The sequence below is a fragment of the Poecilia reticulata genome, linkage group LG17 (assembly GCF_000633615.1).
Source record: "Poecilia reticulata strain Guanapo linkage group LG17, Guppy_female_1.0+MT, whole genome shotgun sequence".
NCBI classification, from domain to species: Eukaryota; Metazoa; Chordata; class Actinopteri; order Cyprinodontiformes; family Poeciliidae; genus Poecilia; species Poecilia reticulata.
Window position 1 is genome coordinate 22,002,292 of NC_024347.1, and position 20,417 is coordinate 22,022,708.

A 20,417-nucleotide genomic window follows, 5' to 3' on the forward strand; every position below is an offset into this window, starting at 1 on the left:
CTCTGGTGAGGACTGAAACTCCACGGTGGAGCTTTGAGGCCTTAGCCGGCACATTGTGATGGCCAGTTTAACATTTGCAGTAATGTTGAAATAGTGTAAGCTGATTATTTAAATTACAGGGATCTTCGACTGCCTTTGCTGACAGGAAGACAAGAACAGAAGCTCTTTTGACTTTTCATACAGTGCTAAATTAAGTATTTCAGTTCACAAAGTGTCTGTTTGCATGTAGAACGTAACAGTTACAGGCTACCGTGAACAGAGAATGGTGAAACAGCTTGTGTCTCTGACAGTCTTTGCTGGCACCTGTCACTCTTTTATAACAAGGACATGCTGACCGTCCCTTGGCTACAAAGTGTCAATTGAAGTGGCTAGTTGACTGAATTAACAGAGGCTGTGGAGGATAATCTAGTCCTAATGATTGGGTGTTCCTTACTCTGAGGAGGTACTGACATCTGCTGCTCTTGAGGCTCCTCTGCTGAAACTCCAACTGACCCTCATAGATAAAAGATAGAAGATAAAGGAAGGCTAAAGATAGGATGAGAGGTAGACTGAAAGTCATGGGGAACTTGGTCTCAGTGGGAAACATTTGGCTAGTCAACAGCATGTGTCTGGTTATTTCCTCCGTCTGGGGCAAACTGCGCGATTTACTCTGCTACAGGAGGAGGCACACAGCATTTGCCAACCAGGTACTTACAGTTCACTTTGTCACATGGAACAATATCAAACATTAGCAAAAAAAAAAAAAAGAAAGGAAAAAAAGTTTAACAATTTTTTTCTCATCATATGTAACACATTACTAACATCAATACTAACAAAGCATGAGTGCTGTCAGTATTAACAACATTTAACATTTTTTTCTTTGTGAATTATTTGTGTCTTATCAGTGTTTATGCACAATGGACTCCTATAAATATGAGATGTTGAGGATATAAGAATTTATTTTATTTTATTATTTCGTAGGCATATTTTTTTGTTTTAGCCATCAGTCTTAACCTCTTATTTAATAAATTACTCTCACATTTAAAAAAATATACACTTTTCCACTTTTTTAAATTATTGCAGTTGGTTCAAATTTATATAGACTGTTTTAATAATTGCGGCAATGTCTCTCAATATGTCTCATACTATTGTTTGCATCAATCATTTCATAAAGGCTAAATGTCAAATATTGTTGTGGAGCTGCAGATAAGAACTGAATATTTTACTCAGATGTGTTCTTGGCTTCTCAGAATTTAAGCAAAATATCAAGCAAAGTATATTATCAAAAGGGTATCTATAAACATTTGTAAAATATTAGAGATTCAAATGTGTCGGTCTTGTATTTTTTTACATTTTGTTTCAATGCATTAAAAAGAATTGTTTCCTAACTGGAATTCTATCACATAGTTACAGTCAATAAATTACAATACTCTTGAAAAGTTCATTTATTTGAGAAACTCTGTTCAGTAAGTGAACATCCTTACACCAACACATATTTAACCTACCAATGTTTCCAAACCTTAATTTCTGTTTAATTATGGTGTTTTAGCTTACAGCAAATACAATCTTGCATTGTATTAGAATATTACATTAGAGCAAGCAGAAATATGTTGTTCATACAGAAATTTTGGTTTAAAAAAGCCTGTTTAATACCAGCTTAAATGTTTTTTTTTTTACAAGGTACTTTCGATCATAGAAACAAGAATCTGAACAGATATTCTAATTTATTAAACATAACTCGTATCCACTAAGACATTGTTAATGCAATCATCAAAATTTTAATAAAATGTACAACATACTTATTGAAAGCTGAAGGTCAAGAGGGATTATTTTAAGATTTTCTCAGTGATTCATAATGTCATAGATTTGGATAACACTTGCAAGGTAGAGTGAACAAATATTGCAATACGTGGGATGCTGACAATTTATCCCAGTCTCTGTTTATTTCGAAAAACTTATTTCATCTCTTGTAACATCTAAATATCATAATTAATTGAATTAGTTTGGAAAACACATGATTAATTATTGTTTCAGCAATGGGGATATTATTGTTTTTTGCATGAAAAGATAAAACATTACATAATTGTATAGTATTACATAGTAGAAGTATTGGATGTAAGTTGTGGTAGTTTCACTGTAATTTTGGAAATGCCTAACAACCTCTTGTGGGTCTTTTCAGGCACTAGTGAAGCTGTTTTTGCTGCCATCTAGTGGGTGTTGTAATTCAACGTTTTCTTTAAAATCAGTTACGAACAGATCCGAAACCTTGAAAACTCATTCCACAGATGATTTTCTAGCAGACATTTGCTTTTAATTTCAGCAGCTCCTGATATTATTTAAAATATTTTATTTATTATGCATGAATTTTTGTTGTTGTTGATAATATGTGACCAGCCTACAGTTGGAAACACCAGTAAATTAGAAATAGGTCTTCCTGGGAGTACGCAAATATAAGCTGTCATGCACCCAAGCCTGATTATAAATACACATGATGTGTAGTTTTCTGTAATACTGAAATGGTTTACCTTAGAGGCTAAATGAAACCCTCTCACCCTCTCCTTTTTCCATTCCTCCCTTGGAATCCAGAAGATCCACCCATGATGTTTACTGTGGAAGAGCCACAGCTATGTAACTAAGCTTTATTTGCCGTCTCATACTGACTTTGACACCATTTGTGGCGTCTTCAGCATATAACTCCTCCTACATATCCCTTTTAGAGCTATATTACATTCCTTAGGTGAATGACAGTAATCCTTTATGAGCGTTTTTGTAACTGTGATAAAATACTTAGACTCCTTAATCGTACCAGTGAATATTTATGTTTTTTTTGTTGTTTTTTTGCATGTACAATTAGGTTGGGAGGCCAATTTAGCTTATATTTTCAGCATAACCAGATTAAATTTAAAATACATTTACCCATATTAAGTTTACCAGACTAACCAATAAATAAGCTGGGCATATTTTAACACGAGTCATTGAACACATTTTTCTCATCCTGTTTGATGCTTCGCTTTATTTATTATTTATTTATTTTTTTTACAAAATTTAGACGCATATTAATGGAACGGTATTGTCTGACAGGGCTTTATTGAATGATTAAAGTACAAAGTAACCCTTCATATTTCACTACAACACTGTAGTCAGAGGCCACGAGAGCACGAGAGATGAAAGAGAAAGAACTGCGGGGACTCCACTCATACTTCAGATCAGAGCGCTTCAGTTTCATAACTGCCGCAAAAACATTTCAGCCCCTGACGTTTCTGAGGGAAAGTGTATCTGGAGCAGGGAGAAGTGTGAGTGGAGACATAAGCAGAGGTGGCTGGACAGTAACCAGACCGCACATGTCCCCCTGAACTCCCCGGGACATTGTGTTCTCTGCCAGGGAGGTGGTGCTCCATTTTTAACAGCTGGCCTTGTGCAGTTGCCAGGCGAGTGCCCTCACAAGGGTCATGTAAGTCTCAGTAATAGAAATACAAATAAAAATAAAACATGTTTGAGCTCAAGTGAAACCTTTGCATAGCATCCATGACTGTTTTTCTTTGGTGAAGGCTCATGTACAAACTGTCTCAGTGGGATTTATTTATAGTGTATTAATATTGTTGACAGAATGCCTTGGAAAATAATATCCTAGCATGCTTCTAATTGTGGTGGGAATTATATATCAGTCAGCAACACAATTAGAAAAAAAAAAAATTCTATTATTAAGAATTTCATTAACTTCTGACATAAATCTATATAATATTTACAGTATTGTATAGAACTAGACAACATGATATAAGCATCGTCACAAATTTTACCAATAAAATTAGTATACTGGTGGTTTATACTCTATAATTAGTGTTTTATTTGTGTAAGTTTTCCTTTTTCAATTACACTTAAATTGATACATTAATCGATCAGATTTTATGCGCAGAGCCGTTTTCAAACAGTTAAATGTTGTAAAGGCCTGTACAGAGGTAAAAGGCATGGTTTAGGACATGCTGCCTTTGAGATTTCTTCACAAAAAATTAAACTGTGTTATAATTTACATTTTCTATTATATTTTATTCTAGTTGCCTTATTTAACTGCATTCTCGTCTTCAACTGAACAACATTATCTCATGCACTTTTTAGATTTTTCATCTTCCAGTTTTTTTGTGGCGGAAAGGTTGATTCAAACCTTTGTTCGCTTCCAGCATGAGCTTCAGAGATTTAACGTTTTATTTATCATTCGCAGGTTTAGACAATCTTAAATGTATCTATCACATGCATGCTGCCATTCAAGTGTTTATTGTAAACTTTTACTAATTCATTGAAATTCACCCTTTTAAAATAATATTTTGAAATACTTTGAAGATTTCTTTTTGGTTTTGTTAAAAAGTGTGTGTTTCAGACACATTGTCCATATCCCCTACTACAGCACGCTGGAAATGACCTGTGTTGTCTGTCATCTGTTGGCATTAAAAGACAGGTGTAAGCATGTCTCTTCCAAAGTGATTAATGACTGGTTTCTGTCCATCTGTTTATGTCTTGTCAAAGGAAGCTGTTCTCTCTCCAAGCCATCTTCCTAGAAAGCGCATATTTCAGAGTAAAAAAAAATAGTTATGTGATAATTTCTTTCAACTGTCTGGACATCCAAACGTTCTTCTGGTGGACACAGAAAATATGACAGAGGTACCTTATGGCAAATCTGAATTTGCCATAGGGTAGTTCCTTCCTTTCCCCCTCACTGAACCCCTCTTCAAGCCAAGACATGGGTGTGAGTAACTGGCATGAGCTGAGTTTGGCATCTTGTCCCAGTTTACAGTCTGTGCTTGTGTTGTCAGAATCATTACGATCTCTTCAAGCATGAGTCTGTGGGAACACAAGAAGAAAAGGGGGCTGGATGGAAATGGGAGTCGGGGGGTGGAGTTCAAGAAACAAATGTCTATATCTGTCCGTACTGCTGACATTAGTGTAGTCTTGATAAATCATAGATCACTTTATTTGAGCTATAAGACATATGGATTATGATTATGTTACCCAAGGTCAGTTAAAATTGATCCTTTACTCTCCTACGGGGGGTTATCAGAGGATGTTTTTGTCAGAGAGTAAGCACATCATAAATCATCTGTGGTCACCCATCTCTTCTTTCAGCCTGAAGGCTACATGTCCAACTGTAGGTCAAGCTTCTTCTCAATTCCCTTGACAGCGAGAAGATGTTACAGGAAATACAGAAATCCTTTCAGGATTGCCTGTAACTTCTACTCAGCATTTACAACAGCATATCACTGCCGTAGATATGTCCTTGCTTTTCAGGTTGAACATTACACAGAATTTCTGTCTTTACAGAAAGGTCTGCCTGTTACGATGAATCTGTAGTTCACCTAAGCGGGGGCTAATCGCTAAGCATTTTCCTACTTGTTCGGCACAACAAGTACTGCGTACAGTGATCATTTTGACACCTACCAAGCAAGTGCATGGAGGTGGGCTTAACAGTTAAAGCCTCTCAGATGTCTCATAACCCAACCACTGCCAAGCTCCCTCCCTAAACATTTGAAGCCTGCTGACGTAGGCCGGCCATTTACATTTAGGCCCCCCCAACTCAATCTATTCTTAATACCATATCATGAGGAGAAGAAGCAGAGGACTGACTTCATAATAGTTCCGATTGCTTAAATTATCTTGTAGTTTCAAAGATTTAAAATCTTGTTTGTTTGAGCATTTCCCTGCTGAGTTGTACCTGGAATATTTTCTGGATTTCTTCCTCTAGCTTTCTCTTCTTTTCTGTAGAACTGGCAGTGATTTTAGTTAAAGTATTTTTGTTTGTTGCACGGACTTTACCTAAACAGTTTTTGTATCAAGTTGGTGTCTTGAGGTAACTTTTGTATCACAGGAAACTATGAGTTCCTTAGTCATAAATGCAATGGGAGACTCCAGTAATGCAGGCTTTGATATAATCCAAAACCGCATTGAGTCCCTGAGTGGCAAGATGGACAAACTCATCAACATTCAAGAAAAGGTCCTCAGTCGACTGGATGGGATGTCACAAGAAATCGATGATATTGAGCAGGATATGGAGCAAATCAAGGTGGACAAGGAGGAGATCCATCTCTCCCCAAGGGTGGTGAACCAGACCCAGGTGATGGGGCGGGAGGTGCGGCAGATCTGCCAGGAGATGAGCACCATCATGTCTGTAGTCAACCAGCGGTCCGAGCAGCAGGCCCAAAAGCTAGAGGGAATGGAGAAGCTGGTCCTTAGCATGCAACAGGTCATCAGCTTCATTGGTGAGACGGTGAAGTGTTCAAAGATGATGGAGATGATGTTCAAAGGTCCAGCAACTCGGAAAACCTCCAGGAACAAAGACAGTAAAGGGAAGCAAGCAACCAAAAGGAAAGCATCCACAGAGACGGTTACAAAGAAGCCTGACAAGGTGGGAGAAGCTAGAAAATGCTAAGTTTAGCGCATTACTATGCATTGTCAAATTTTGGGTGACTTTGGTCTTAATCAAAATTGAATTTTGGCTTTTACAGAGTAGCTTCTGAAGTGAGATTAGAAGATTTTTATGCTTGAAGGGGTCCTACATGCTCATTTATTATTTTCATCTTGTATTTGTCAGCATTCCACATGCAAAGCAGAATGCTGTGGAAACTACCAAGATAAAGTTATAACTCGGCAGTTTGTTTTTTTTTTTTTTTTTTTTGGCAGGACAAGTAAAAATGATTACAGCACCAAAGCTGAACAGTATTGTTTTTGTGCATTAATTAACTTAGGCTTTGAAGGGTTTTTTCTATATTATTAGCTGGTTTAAAAGGTCACTTCTGGGTTTTGGCATGTACACACTTCCAATATACATTTAAAGAGTAAAGCAATAAAGGTAGTTTATGTCACAAGAAAATGTTGCTACTGCACAATAAATATGATACATATATAAAGTCCCCATTTAACTCACGTTTATGGCTGCTGGCTCCCTCCTTGCGCTTGATGCAACGTGGCCTCCTTTGCATGAGGCACAGAGGGGCAGAACCTGGCAGCACCAGCGTAAAGCCAGCATGAAACCTAGATCAAAATACAAGTGGCCTGGGATTTTTTTTTTTTTGATTGGAACAGTGGTGTTGTTTTTACCCCCCGTTTCCCTCTGCTTACCATGTGTCAGTGTTTCATGATGAGTCAAATTTCTCACCTCCTCTCTTTTGGTCTTCATTACTCTCACTCACTCAGATTTCTTTGTACATGTTGTGCTTCTTAGCTCTCCATAGTGCCCCAGTTAAAGCTCTGCTGGCAGTTTTACATTTACATTTGTAGCATATTGCTACAAGTCAGTTATAAAATGGCTATAACAATGCCCGATAGTCCCTAAATGTGAAGAGTCTGATGAATTTTGCAAATATTAGTTGTACACTCCCTTCTTTATCAAAAAGTGACAAGAAGAATGACATGGTTAAAAGATTAGCATAAGAAGACCAACATGGAAGAACATGCTCTGGTCAGATGAAACCAAAATAAAGCAGCTCCCACGCATGCAAAATGCAATGTGTGGCAGAAAAGCAATGCTGATCTCACCCTGACCACACCATCACCATGGTAAAACATGATAGTGGCAGCTTAGTGCTGTAGAGACAGGGAAGCTGATCAGAACTATGACTGGAGCCACACAAGACTTAAGACTAGGCTCACTAGGTTCACCTTCCAGCAGTACAACAACCTTACAGATAATGCCTGCCAGAGCTAGCATTTCATTGTGTTCAAGGTGCACAAAATATCTAAATAAGATCTAAAGAAGAATCTGTGGCCAAACTTGAAAATCGATGTTTACGTAGCCAATTTGATTGAGACCGAAAATAACTCAGCAAAAACATAATTTTTTACAGGCGTAAAGCTGCTAGAGACATACTCCAGAACACTTAAGAGCAAAAAGAAGTTGTACAACATCGAAAGTGGTCTTCAGTACGATATCACAGAGGATGCACTTAAAAGTACCTTTCAGTGTTTCCTACATATGCAATCTACTGCACTGCATTTCATTAAAGGTACTTAAAGTTCAGGAAGTTAAAAGGTAAATACATAAGCATTATACAATGTCTATTTAAAAAAAAATAAAAATCTTTCACGCAAAAACACTTTCCCATTGCACTGAAGTCACATCCAGAGCTGACCTGGGCTTTCTGTCTTTATATATCTGTAATTAAGCAGACTGTGATGACTCTGTTAAAGGGTCACTAAGTGCTATCTGGCAGCAGCCGGGACTCAGACGTGCACACTGCTATCAGTTACATAGCGTTTGTGGTTTTCTTTTAAGTTAGACGGATGAGCAAAGCAAAAACTGACCACATTGGCAGAAAGAAGGGTTACCGTATGTTGTAGAAGTAAAGAAAAAAAAAATCTTCCCAGTGTTTCTTTTGCTGAACATTTATGACCGCCAAGTAATCTGAATCATTTGTGGCTCGTGTTTCAACAAATTTCCGTTGTCGTCAGAGTGGTTGTCAGGTGGCGGCTTCATCCTATCCCACCTCCAGAGGTGTGAAATATTTAACATTTATTTCATGTCACTTTGGTCTCTATATGCACACCCTTGTTTTCCAATTACATTTCTTTACCTCACAACTGTCTCTAAGTGAACCCTAACACTAGCACACTAGCAGCATATCCCCTCTCAGTTAATATCAACGTTGAAAAACATATGTGGGACAACTCAAGTTCAAGATGAGTTTTTTTTTTTTTTTTCCATCTCAACCTGATATCAGAGTGTTTAGTGTCATCGATTCAGCTGGGAGATTTGGAGAACAACCTGCAATCGCTTGTAATATTTTCCACACAGGGTCAGCATCACATTCCACTGTTGAGTGCGACAAGTGATAAGCTATAAATTCACTGTCCTGCTGCTACCTATCCATCAGCCATGAATAAGCAGAGGCATGCCATTATATAAGCCAGGATGTGCATGCTGATGTCCAGTAACTGTGACCGCAAGGCAGTTAGGTCTTTGCAATTTGTCATATGTTGTTTATTGAAAGTGTGACTTTGTTTTTGTGAACATCAGCCCTTTATGCCCTTTATGTCAACTTTCATATTTACAAGTTTTTTGTTATTTACCTATGCAGTTACTTGTATGTTACTTTTAGTCAGTGCTGTGAAAAAGTATGCTACAGATTTCGTTCTGCTTTCATGCATATTGCTGTATKTTTTTGAGACAGTATCTCACTTGGAATCAAGTATTAACTTATATCTCACTTCCACTGAGCAGTAGGGCGTGGCTCGGTGAAGATAGCCTCTTCTCCATGGTCAGGTCTCACTCTAATAGTTTCTAGCTAAGTTGGGTGTGTCTCCATTAGCAGTGTGTTCCTCACTATAGGTGCGAATATGAGAAGAATGTGGGCCTGAATGTGGAAACTTAGGTTATGATGATGCTCTAATAATGTCAGTTTGTGCATGTAACTAGCCAGGCCATTGCCTTCCTGGGCAATTCTGCTCGAAAAAAATTCTTGCACAGTCTGAAATTTCTCCGCGTGACTCGGATTGTCTCCGGTATATTTTTTTACTGGGCCAATCAGCCAACAGAAGGAGTAGTTGTGAACAACGATGCAGATTTTCTTCACTGCTTTAGAATTGCAATCTGCCTGTAGTTTTAGCAATGGCAGTGGAGGAAGTGAATGAAGCTATTCAACCGTAATGGTCATGCTTCCAAATATTGAAATGACGTTAACAGCCACTCCACTTGGATCAGCACTTCTCTCTCTGCAGTGGAGAACGGTTGGTTACAATGCAGGGAATTTCTAATAAGCTTCTTAACATCAAACCGATGTATTACATAGGTCACAGGCAGGCTTTAGCAATTGGGTAAAATTGAAAACCTCAACACACTCCACACCTCCAGGAAGCAATCGTTTCTCAACAGCTGATAGCCCAGAAGAAGTACAGTGTAAGACAAGAGGCTGGTTTTTATAAGGCTGATTTTTTTTTACAAGACAAGCACCTTTTGGCCATTCTCTGAGAATGGCCAACTACGACGGTCTTGTTGCAGATTGAAAATGGTTGTTGAGATATTTATGATCGAGGAGTTTTCATCCAGTGACGGACCAAAGAGTCTGCTGACACTCAAATGAGTTGCTCACAATGCCCAGCTTGTACCAGTCCTGAGGTGGTTTCCAAAAAATGCGGAGGAACTGCACAGGATCTGCAAACAGAGATGAATCTGTTGATTGGGGAAGAACCGGTTAAAGCCACAGCCTGGTTGGACTCTTACTGGGCAGGCAGGGTTAAGCCCTAAGTCTGTAACTCTATCATAATATGACTCCATAATAGTGCATCACTTGGTTGTCACAGTCCCCCAATCAACACACTGGTTGCGTAACGCCTACAGCCATTGTCCTATGCACTTACAACTGAAGGGAGACATATAGCAAGACACGTCTTTCAAAAAGTTCCACTTTTGTCTCATCAGTCCACGGAATATTTTCCCAAATGTTCCAGGGATAACAGAAATACTTTTGTATTAGCAAATAAAAGCTCTCCTGTGCATAAAATTTGTGCCCAGGATCTTCATTATTGTTTGACCATTAACTGAGGAAGGTGAGCAATGCACTGCTTTAGATGTTGTTGTAGGTTTTTTGTGACCTCCTGGACAAGTGGTCCTGAGAGAGTTTCACTTTGGTTTGCTGGAGTACCAAAGTCTTGCAGATGACTTTGTAGCTATATTTCGATTGGGACTTTTTGAGGATATTATGTTATGTTGTGAGCTAAGTTCTAATTAAGTGATTTCTTTATTCTAGGTTTCTCAGATTATTTTTGTCAGATATAAAAAAAACAACTTAATGATCTGAAACATTTAATTGAGACATAAAGAAAAAAAAAACCTAATGAAATCTGTGAGGTCAAATACTTATTTACAGCACTGCTGCTTCAGTTAAATGCCTGTTCTGTTTGCAACAATATACAAAATAAAATGCACCCCTTCACTGCTAAAACCCTACCAAGCATTTTCATCTTGTCTTTTTACTAGAAAACTACCTCTAGCAAAGGCAGTAAATGGAAACAAGAGATAACTCCTGCATGTCAGCCAAGTTCTCTGCAGCCCCATTACAAGATAAAGCTCCATGGACCAAAGCATTTCCTCGCATCACGTAAATGTGGAAGCTTTGTAGGTTTTTTGTGCTTACAAACTGTACATATACTAGAAGTTCTTTAGTTTTTTTATTGCTTGACTCTATATCATTTTGCATTTATGATTAAATAAAGGGTGATGTCTCATTCTTAATGTTATAAGGCTCAACACCAGTTTATCTGGATATTATTGGTTTGATGTTTTAAAAAATAATTTCTTAAAAAAATATATTTTTTAAAAGTGAGAAAAACCTTTTAGGGCAGATTTCTGAAATTTTGTTTTGGAACAGAAATACATCTGACAAAGAGAAATAATATAGTTGCAAACATCAACATTGATGCAGTGCAGATGTTGACCAGGCTACAGGATCTACTATTTTCTTCTTTTTTTTTTTGTTTCTTTTTTTCATTTCACAGGGGAAAGATCACAAGAGCAAAGATGGGGGAGAAAAACCATGTTTGGGCCAGAAGAGCCTGAAAGCTCAAAAGAAGATGAAGCCTCCAGATGCAGCAGGTACTTAAAAAATAGAATATAATGGCTTAATTCTCGCAGCAGTCAAATCCTTGCTTGGAAACCAATCTCAAAATCGGTGTGATCCTATTTCTGACTTCCTTATATATGGAAGTGGTATAAATTATATACTGTGAGTCAGAAACTTAATCCACATTCTGTGTTTTCTTTTTTTGTTGTAGATAATATTTCGCCAAAGAAGCAGGCTTTACTTCTTGAAGAAGTGCAGAAACTAAACAGAGAGAACACAGAAAAAACGGGTCAGTTGTTGGATCTGGAGTCTGGGGTGACCCCTAAAGACGAGCAACCAGAGGCCCCCACTTGCAACCTGGTGGACTACGTGCATGAAGATTCCCAACCTGCTGTGGCTGAGGAACGTGAGGCTACAGGTTTTATTGAGCAGCAAATAGAGGAAGAGGAAACTAAGGAAAAAGCAGTGCCAGTGGATGATGTTGTGCAAAAGAAAGCAGCAGAAGAAGAAAAGCCCAAAGTTCCAGAGAAACAACAGAAAGAAAATATTTCTGCTTCTGAGGAACAAATAGAAGACTCCAAGATGCCCTCTTCCGATGTAGATAAAAAAGAGGAGACTGTTACCAGGTATGATTGTATTTACCTATAACTACTCCTGTGGCAATAAGTCAATCTACATTTCTGCACAGGGTCATAGGTTTTGGTAAAGGTCCTACACAAATAGAATAATTATCACTGAATAATTATCTTTCGCATTTTTGGTGAAGTTGAGTAGCACCAAGGATCAAAGTATTACCACTTCCTACAAAATAGTTTGAGAAAACTATTTTGTTTTTTCAAACAAAATAGTTGAATAAATAAATAATTAAAACAGATGTTTTCCTTACTGCTCTGGTTTTGTTTGCAATTAACCTTAACCTGCCATAGATATCCAGTTTCATTATTTGATTTTGTTTTGTTCAATTTCATGCTGAAGAGGCCATGCTTGGTTATTTTCAGGGGTTTTTTTGTGCTTTTTTTGACATATTTGCATTCAATTTTTATTGTCTAAAGCTACGATAATATGACAGAACAAAACAAATCTATAAAACTCATCAACTTCAATTTACAGCGATGACCACAAGGACGCAACACCGTGCACAGAGACTGAGCAGGACCAGGTCACTGAGACAGAACAAGACAAGAATGAGGAAAGAGAAGAGCAGCAGAAAGAGGAGGATGATGAGAGCTCTGAGCACGAAGACTGGGCTAGCTTCAAGGCAGATGGAATTCAAATCCAGTTCAACCTTAAAGAAAAGTTGGAGAAGGGAAAACTGGAGAATGCTGACGAACAAACGATCGATGACGATCAAAGGGAGCGGTTCTTCATCGGTGAGTCACGTCCCTCTTCTTCAGAAGCAGGACAATGCCAGTGAAGGCTGGTGCTAATAAAACTGATGACTTAGAACTTTCTCTTCATTATCCCGAAAGTTAAAACATATACTGTATCGTCAATAAATGAAAGATATTGCACTTTATTTAATTTGCTTGGTGTAGAAGTCTACTTATAATGTAAAACTGAGCTCTGAGGAAGTGGAAACAAGACTAAAGCAAGGGAGAATGTGTCACAATCATTTGATTTCAAAAATATTAAATATGTAGATAAACAAGATTTTAAGTAAAATTGAATCAACCACTTCAGAGTTACACAAGTGATCAAAAGAGTTAGGTGGTCCTCAGGTGAAAACTGAAAGAATATCAACAGGACAAAGATGTGAATCTTGCACTAAATAAAATAATAGAAATAAACAAAAATGTTCAGGATCATTATTTTCTGACTCATAAATCCTTCTTATCCTCTGAAATAAATGTAAAATTGTATCTTAAAATAAACTTGTATAATGGTTAATAGCTTTTTCAACAGGAACAGAATAATAATAAATCACCACCTAAAAATGAGGAATGCAAAACTTCCAAAGACACATTTAGACATGCATCTCTAAAGGTTCTGGAAGTAAATAATAAAGTGGTAAGTGTCTGGGATTTACTATGCATCTATCTGATTGCAGTAGATTATGTAATTCTTTTCTTTTATCCATTAACTTGTAATATTTATCTTTTCCATCTGATTATATACTTTTTGGGTTAAAATTTAGGATGTATTAATGCAATAATGATTCTTCACTGAGAATCCCAGCACACTTGATCTGGATTCTACAGTTCAACAAATGGAAGTTCGGAGAAGAGCTTAGTCTTGACTTGAATTCAAACTGGCTGCTTTGGTAAACAATACACAGACAATAACTTTATCTGTAGTTATTTATTACAAGACATTTGTACAAGATATGCCAGTGCAACAATGGTTGCATGCATACTTAAAAAAGTCAACAGCAGCTGAATATCAGTGAGTATTGTATGTTACTCCTTATTTATAACTTATAAAAACAAATGACATCTTTTTGCTTGTCTCCCCGGCCGTTTTTAGATACCACTCCTCCTCCGGCAGCTCCTTTTAATCATCGCATTGTGTCTGCTAAACCAAACCAGATCAGAAACTTTTACACAATCAACTGGCAAGAAGTCCTAGGCGGGTGAGTGCTGCTCCTCTTTTCTACTTACCAAAAATAAATAGGTAAAAATCATGCATTATGCTGCTGAACAAAAACCATAAAAAGATGTTCTCAATTCCAGATTTAGGGCCGATTGTGTAATTGTCCTCCCTTCCCTCCCCCCTTTCTCTTCCTCTCCTCAATGGTTCATAACTCCAGAGTCATGGCAGTTATTTTTACACGAAGACTGACTGGTATGTGATACTGGATCCACAGCGCCAGCTGGTAGCTAATCACTAGGTGTTAATCCGGGCCTTCAAAGAAGAGACGCAGCCTGGCTCAGATTGAATAAAATTGCAGATTAACCGCAACACTTTCCAGAAGGAAAGATCAATTCCTGATTTCTCATGGGAAAGATGCACTCTACTGTCACTGTCCCATTATTAAGTGATTCTTTACTGCTGCAATGCATAATTTGCACGGCTAGAACAACTTGGCTGTCTGTGCAGCAAACAGGAAGCCAATTGTTCTATCTCCCTCTCATCCTACAGGGGCCGGTTCGGTCAGGTGCACAAATGTGTTGAAAACTCCTCAGGTCTCACTTTGGCAGCGAAGGTCATTAAAGCTCGAAGCCAGAAAGAAAAGGTACGACACCGGAGACCCGTTGCCATGATGCTGAGCAAGTCTATTTTAACTCCTACCATGAGAACTAAGCCATGTGTGATATAAAAAAAAACCCAGGAGGCCATTACAGTTTTTAGTACTTACTAGAATGTTGTTAGGCCTCTCCTGGAACAGAGGCAAAGGGAATACTTCTCACTGCAGTGAGAAAATAACTGACCCAGACCAGAAGATGCATAGTCTCCGATCGCAGGGAACAGCTGACACCTCTCATTTTATGTGTGTGTATCTGTTTGTGTCCTGCATCTGTGCGTCTTCCTGTCTGCCTCTGCATCTTTCTGTACCTGTGTTTTTGGTAGGACATGGTGAAGAATGAGATCCAGGTCATGAATAATCTGGACCATGCCAACCTGATCCAGCTCTATGCAGCTTATGAATCAAGGAATGACATCATCCTTGTACTTGAATAGTATGACCCATTTTTTTTTTCTTTTTAGATTTCCAGTACATGTATGTAATGTATATAAGTTAAGAGTACATACCAACTCAATATTTAAATTCTTGATATAATTATTAATTTTACTTACTACATGTTTTTTTTTAAGTGAAATACCTACAATTTTTGTTCTATATGTAATTTGTTTTTTCATTTGTCTTTGTCATCAGTGTTGGTGGAGGAGAACTCTTTGACAGGATTATTGATGAAAACTACACTTTGATGGAGTTGGATGCTGTTGTGTTCATTCGACAGATCTGCGAGGGCCTTCAGCATATGCACAAATTGTCGATACTGCATCTAGATTTAAAGGTAACAAAGATAAACACATATCCAAATGTGCTTGGTGTTCAATTAAGATTCAAGAGCTTGAATATGCTTTAATGAAATTAGTACAGAGTATCAAAAATCACAGACAGACAGAATATAGGTGAGGGATCTCTGCACAAACTTTGAGAAACAGATGTTATGGAAAAATTCTGCTACCTTATAATAGTAAAGGTTGCACTGCATTATCAATGTTATCAAGTTTTTTGGCAAATATACACTTTGTCACTATATTTGAATTTATAAAATATGCACATCATTTATTTACTTTAATTAGGAAGATATTTAAAATCAAATGTCTAACTCATGGCTCTTCGACCTGTGGCTCCAGAGTCAGAAATGGCTTTTTGGCCTCCACTCTGTGGCATTTACAAACCCAAATAAGAAATATCTTTAATCGTAAAGKCCATTAGAAAGAGTGGTTTAAGCAGTTCTGTTTATGTTAATGCAGTAATTCCATGGAATATCTACAAAGGTACTTTACTGTATAAAGCTTTGAAAAGTAATTTAATGTTTCTTAACTTTAAACTATGTAAATAATAGTTTTGTATAGACAACAGCAAAAGGCTCTCACAGCTCATTCTACAAAATGCTAAGATTTTATTTCTTTCAAAATATAGTTGATTAATTTTGTTCTGAAATCTGAAAGTATAAACACACACATTACATTTATTAGATTTCAAAATAAAACATTTTACTTTGTAGATATTTGTCAAATTTTTTTTTTTTTTTGCTGCTCTATATTAAATATATATTGTATAAATGGGGTCAGAAATGTTTCTTTTAATGATTGCTGTTTGTTGGTATAGCTAAAATTAATAACCCATAGGAAAAGGTCTTTAGCATAATTATATTCACTGGAAGTAACTTAAAGGTCTTTTTTTTATTTTTCTGATCGTTCAAGCCAGAAAACATCTTGTGCGTGAGCAGAGTGACCAACAAGATTAAGATAATTGATTTTGGCCTCGCTAGGATGTAAGTTTCTATTTCTGATTTACTAAATGTTTTATTGGTATTTTGAAAATGCAAAATGTCCCTGGATTGAAAAAAAATCATGTCCTGTTTCAGATATAAACCACGGGAGAAATTAAAGGTGAATTTTGGAACTCCAGAGTTTCTGGCTCCTGAGGTCGTCAACTACGACTTTGTGTCGTTCAACACAGACATGTGGAGCCTTGGTGTCATAACTTACATGCTGTAAGTAAAGATCCAAATTCATGCTCAGCTGAGCTCAAATCACCACAACATCTTCCTTCTCTTTAAATGCTAGCCTGAGCGGTTTGTGTCCCTTCCTTGGCGATGATGACAATCAGACTTTAAACAACATCTTGGCTTGTCAGTGGAACTTTGAGGAACAGGAGTTTGCAGATACTTCAGTGGAAGCAAAAGACTTTATCACTAGGCTCCTTGTTATGAATAAAACGTAAGTGCATTGTGTCTCTGTATGATCTGGAATTTTTTATGTCTGGTGAGAATTTAAAATGTGAAAAGTATTTTTGTCTTACGTTTGTCGTCAGCTGGAGGATGGGGGCCTGCGAGGCATTAAGGCATCCATGGCTATCAGACTCTGTTCTTCATCATCATCTTTATACAAAGGTAGAGAAATAAGACTGAAAAACAGCTGTGGATTATGAATTATCTTTATTTCTTCCAAATGTTGTGGAAGACTTATGATTTAACTTGTACTACATGTATTTTTAAGATGGAGAGAGTCGGGTGATTATGTCAACATTAGATTACCTTTATTATTATCTTACAAATGGAATGGTAAAAAAATAATAAATATTAAATGGTATTTAAAAATGTGGAATGTATACAGTACATATACATGTCTAAAACAGACAGACAAAAAGCCAATTCTATAAGTGTTTGTATTGTACTTTAATGCTGCTTAATATTTCTAAAATATTTTTTACACAATTTTCTGATTTTTTTGACAGAAAAATATGTGCAGATCACGCAGATCATCATGTGTGCCCCTGATTGGTATATAAGGTAATGTTGAAAGTAATCCATCCATCCTTCTATCCACAAGGGGGAAGCATTTCTTAAATTTTACTCTGACATTTCTAGACCTCTGGAAACTAACCTCCTCAATGTTTCGTTTTAGATCTGGACAAGAACAAGATGGCTCCTGATGTGGCAACTTGGACCAACCCTTTTTGTCAGTGAAATCTTCTAGACTCCTCGAAATCCAACTGAAGCACCTGAGATGTGGATTGATTTTCTGGTTACGTTTGATCCCGTATGCTCTAAGAATATGAAATGTACTCTCACCTGGTTTAGTTTATTCACTTTGCTAGTTTGTAAAGCCACACATTATCCTTTTTTGTTTATTCAAATAGATATTTGTGGAAACTCTCCTGCCATGCAACTTTTCTAAAGTCCGTGACGTTTATTCATTTCTAAAACGTTGTCAGGGATCTGCCATAGGGATGTACTTTATGAATTTTACTAGTTTCTGTCCGTATTTTAGTAACTAAAAAATGGTGCTATAAGTATCTGATGAATCATTATGTATTATATACTTGAGGCTGATTTGTGTGCCAACTTTGCTTTCATTAGAAGTGCATGACTGGCTTGAGGCTTCACTTTCAAATATTACTTCCTTTGGTTTATATCTAGCTAAAATGTGGCAAAAATATTTTGTGTGGCTTTCTTTTTTTTTTTTTGCAAAACACTTAGACATGCTAAGAAAAGGCCTATTGATGTTATTGCTTAACAGTACACATCTATTTTTAACTCCTTTGTCAACTTAGCAACCCTAAAAAATATGTAAGAAAAGTACATCTTTTGTTGCTGTAGCATAATTTCACATGATAAATATTAGGCAAATCTGACATGTAATCAAAGTACGTTAATCTTGTAGATGTAACCAAACTGTTACTGTACAACTTACACTTGAGTATATTTATATTTATACATTGATATATTTTTTAGGTTGACCACAGTATAGAGGAGTCTTTAAATAGTAATCCAAAACATCCTGTCTCCTGTGGTCTGGAAGTGATGTGACAAAGTGAGGGATTAAACCTTTTTGAAAAATCTAGCCTTTTCTATGAATATAATTGTTCAATGGGAAAAAATACATAAAAAAGGATTTAAGCACAACCATTAATGCAATATTCATAAATATTTTCAACAAGTCAAAAAAATAAAACGTAACTAAAGAATTTCTCAAAATGCCTACCGTTTTCCAATCAAGTGGTGGAGGACTTGAGAGACATTTTAAATAAGTAAACTCTGACTTCATCTTTCCCAAAAAATATGTGCAACAAGGAGGCGCTTTTTTTCTGAGCCACTATTCAAAATAGACAAGACAAGTGACCATTCCATTTAAGTAAAGCCAATGTTTGTTGATCTTCATAAATCAGGACATGACAAAAGAAAAGCTCAAATAGTTTACTGTGAGACTATGTTATAGCATTAAAAGATAAATTTTACTTTGAGGCTTTCTTTTTACAAACCTTAAATGTGTAGTGTGCTGTGTGTAAAATAATAACTGTAAACTTACCTAAATCATAAATATTCCTTTTAGTCTGTAGATATGAATGGGGCCCTTTAATTAAAAATGTACTGATTGTGGTGATGTTGATATTTGTATGTCCGCTGTCAGAATATGTAGTACCTGCACTTTATAATATTATTTATTTAAATGACGATAATTCACTAATCTCGTTTGGTGGACAGATTGTATGTTCAAGTCTCTTCATGTTTTCCATGTCTGATTTCTGAACCAACATGTAACTTTAGAAAATGTACTTCGGCAACACAGTTTATGTCTTACCACCTTAATTTCTTAGTTTAGTTTTTATTGCATGACTAGCTTTGTGTTTTGCCCACTTTTAAAGTCTAAATGTGACCCAAGTAGTCTTTTTTTTTTTTTACAGTTCTTTACTATCTGGCTAGCGTGCCCCTGGAGTCTTTTTGGTTGCACAGATGCTTTTGTAGACTAATGTATGAAAACCCCCAAAAAACATTTGAAATGCCTTCTGTGAAGGCTCACAATCTAAAAATAATCCACTACTCATTCAGAGAAAAGTTATGTAGTTTTAGTTTACCTTGATGATGAATGTTTTAATGATTGTCAGAGCGCGATGTGCTTGTAAATTAAAGATGTCTTCACCGAGTGTTAACAAAGTCAGCATGTAGTTGTAAAGTGTGCACAGTCCCATTAAACAAACCATTTTAAACAGTTTGCTTTTCCTTCTTTTATTTTTTGAAGACAATATTGCCAGACAAAATACTTTTTATTATGAGCTTAATCTATATTACAGATTTGGACAATTTGTCACAATTCAAAATTGACCTGATGTTTAAAAATAATAAATGGCCTGTACTTGTATAGTGTTTTATCAAGTCCAGAAGACACCAAGACACTTCACACCACATTTCATGATTCACACACACACACATTCAAACGTTGATGGTGGCCAACTACTTGACTGTAGCTACAGCTGCCCTTGGGCAATCTGACCAAAAACTAGGCTGCCATCAGTGGTGGGAAGTAACGAAGTACAAGTACGTCGTTACTGTACTTAAGTACAATTTTCGTGTATCTGTACTTTACTTAAGTAGATTTAATAATGGATACTTTCTACTTTTACTCCACTACATTTTACAGTAAGTATCTGTACTTTCTACTTCACTACATTTCTACAAAACTGTCGCGTTACTTGTTAMATCCAAGTCGCATTGTGTTTTTTTTTCCGTTAAAATGTGAAGTTCAGGGACTTAAGGTGGCGCCGTAAAATCCAAGCAATAACGTGACTTACGTGTCTGTTGTCACCCATCGGCTCCACCTTTACTCGCACGCGGAGCTCCAGACATGCGCAGTGGTTTTCTTTGAGTGTCAGTAATATAATAGTATAGAAGCGCCGCATAAATCATAGATATGGCGACATGTAAAATCAGCAGCGCTTCGCTT

General features: G+C 36.8%; 1 protein-coding gene across 4 annotated transcripts; it reads left to right on the forward strand.

Annotated features, from left to right (window-relative positions):
* Positions 1-538: 538 nt before the first annotated feature.
* mylk4a (myosin light chain kinase family, member 4a) lies at positions 539-19,686 on the forward strand. 4 transcript variants are annotated; one of them, XM_008434204.2, is made up of 15 exons: positions 539-686; positions 10,937-11,074; positions 11,455-11,551; positions 11,731-12,145; positions 12,630-12,889; positions 13,983-14,088; positions 14,598-14,691; positions 15,027-15,136; positions 15,334-15,475; positions 16,395-16,465; positions 16,559-16,687; positions 16,761-16,913; positions 17,008-17,086; positions 17,431-17,485; positions 17,601-19,686. In XM_008434204.2, the coding sequence occupies exons 1-14, from the start codon at positions 558-560 to the stop codon at positions 17,482-17,484; spliced, it is 1,977 nt and encodes a 658-aa protein (XP_008432426.2). In that variant the 5' UTR covers positions 539-557; the 3' UTR covers position 17,485; positions 17,601-19,686. The 4 variants fall into 4 exon arrangements, with proteins under 4 accessions (XP_008432426.2, XP_008432427.1, XP_008432424.1 ...); XM_008434202.2 differs by lacking the exon at positions 539-686 and adding an exon at positions 5,506-6,370; XM_008434203.2 differs by lacking the exons at positions 539-686; positions 10,937-11,074 and adding an exon at positions 5,512-6,370.
* The last annotated feature ends 731 nt before the right edge of the window (positions 19,687-20,417 follow it).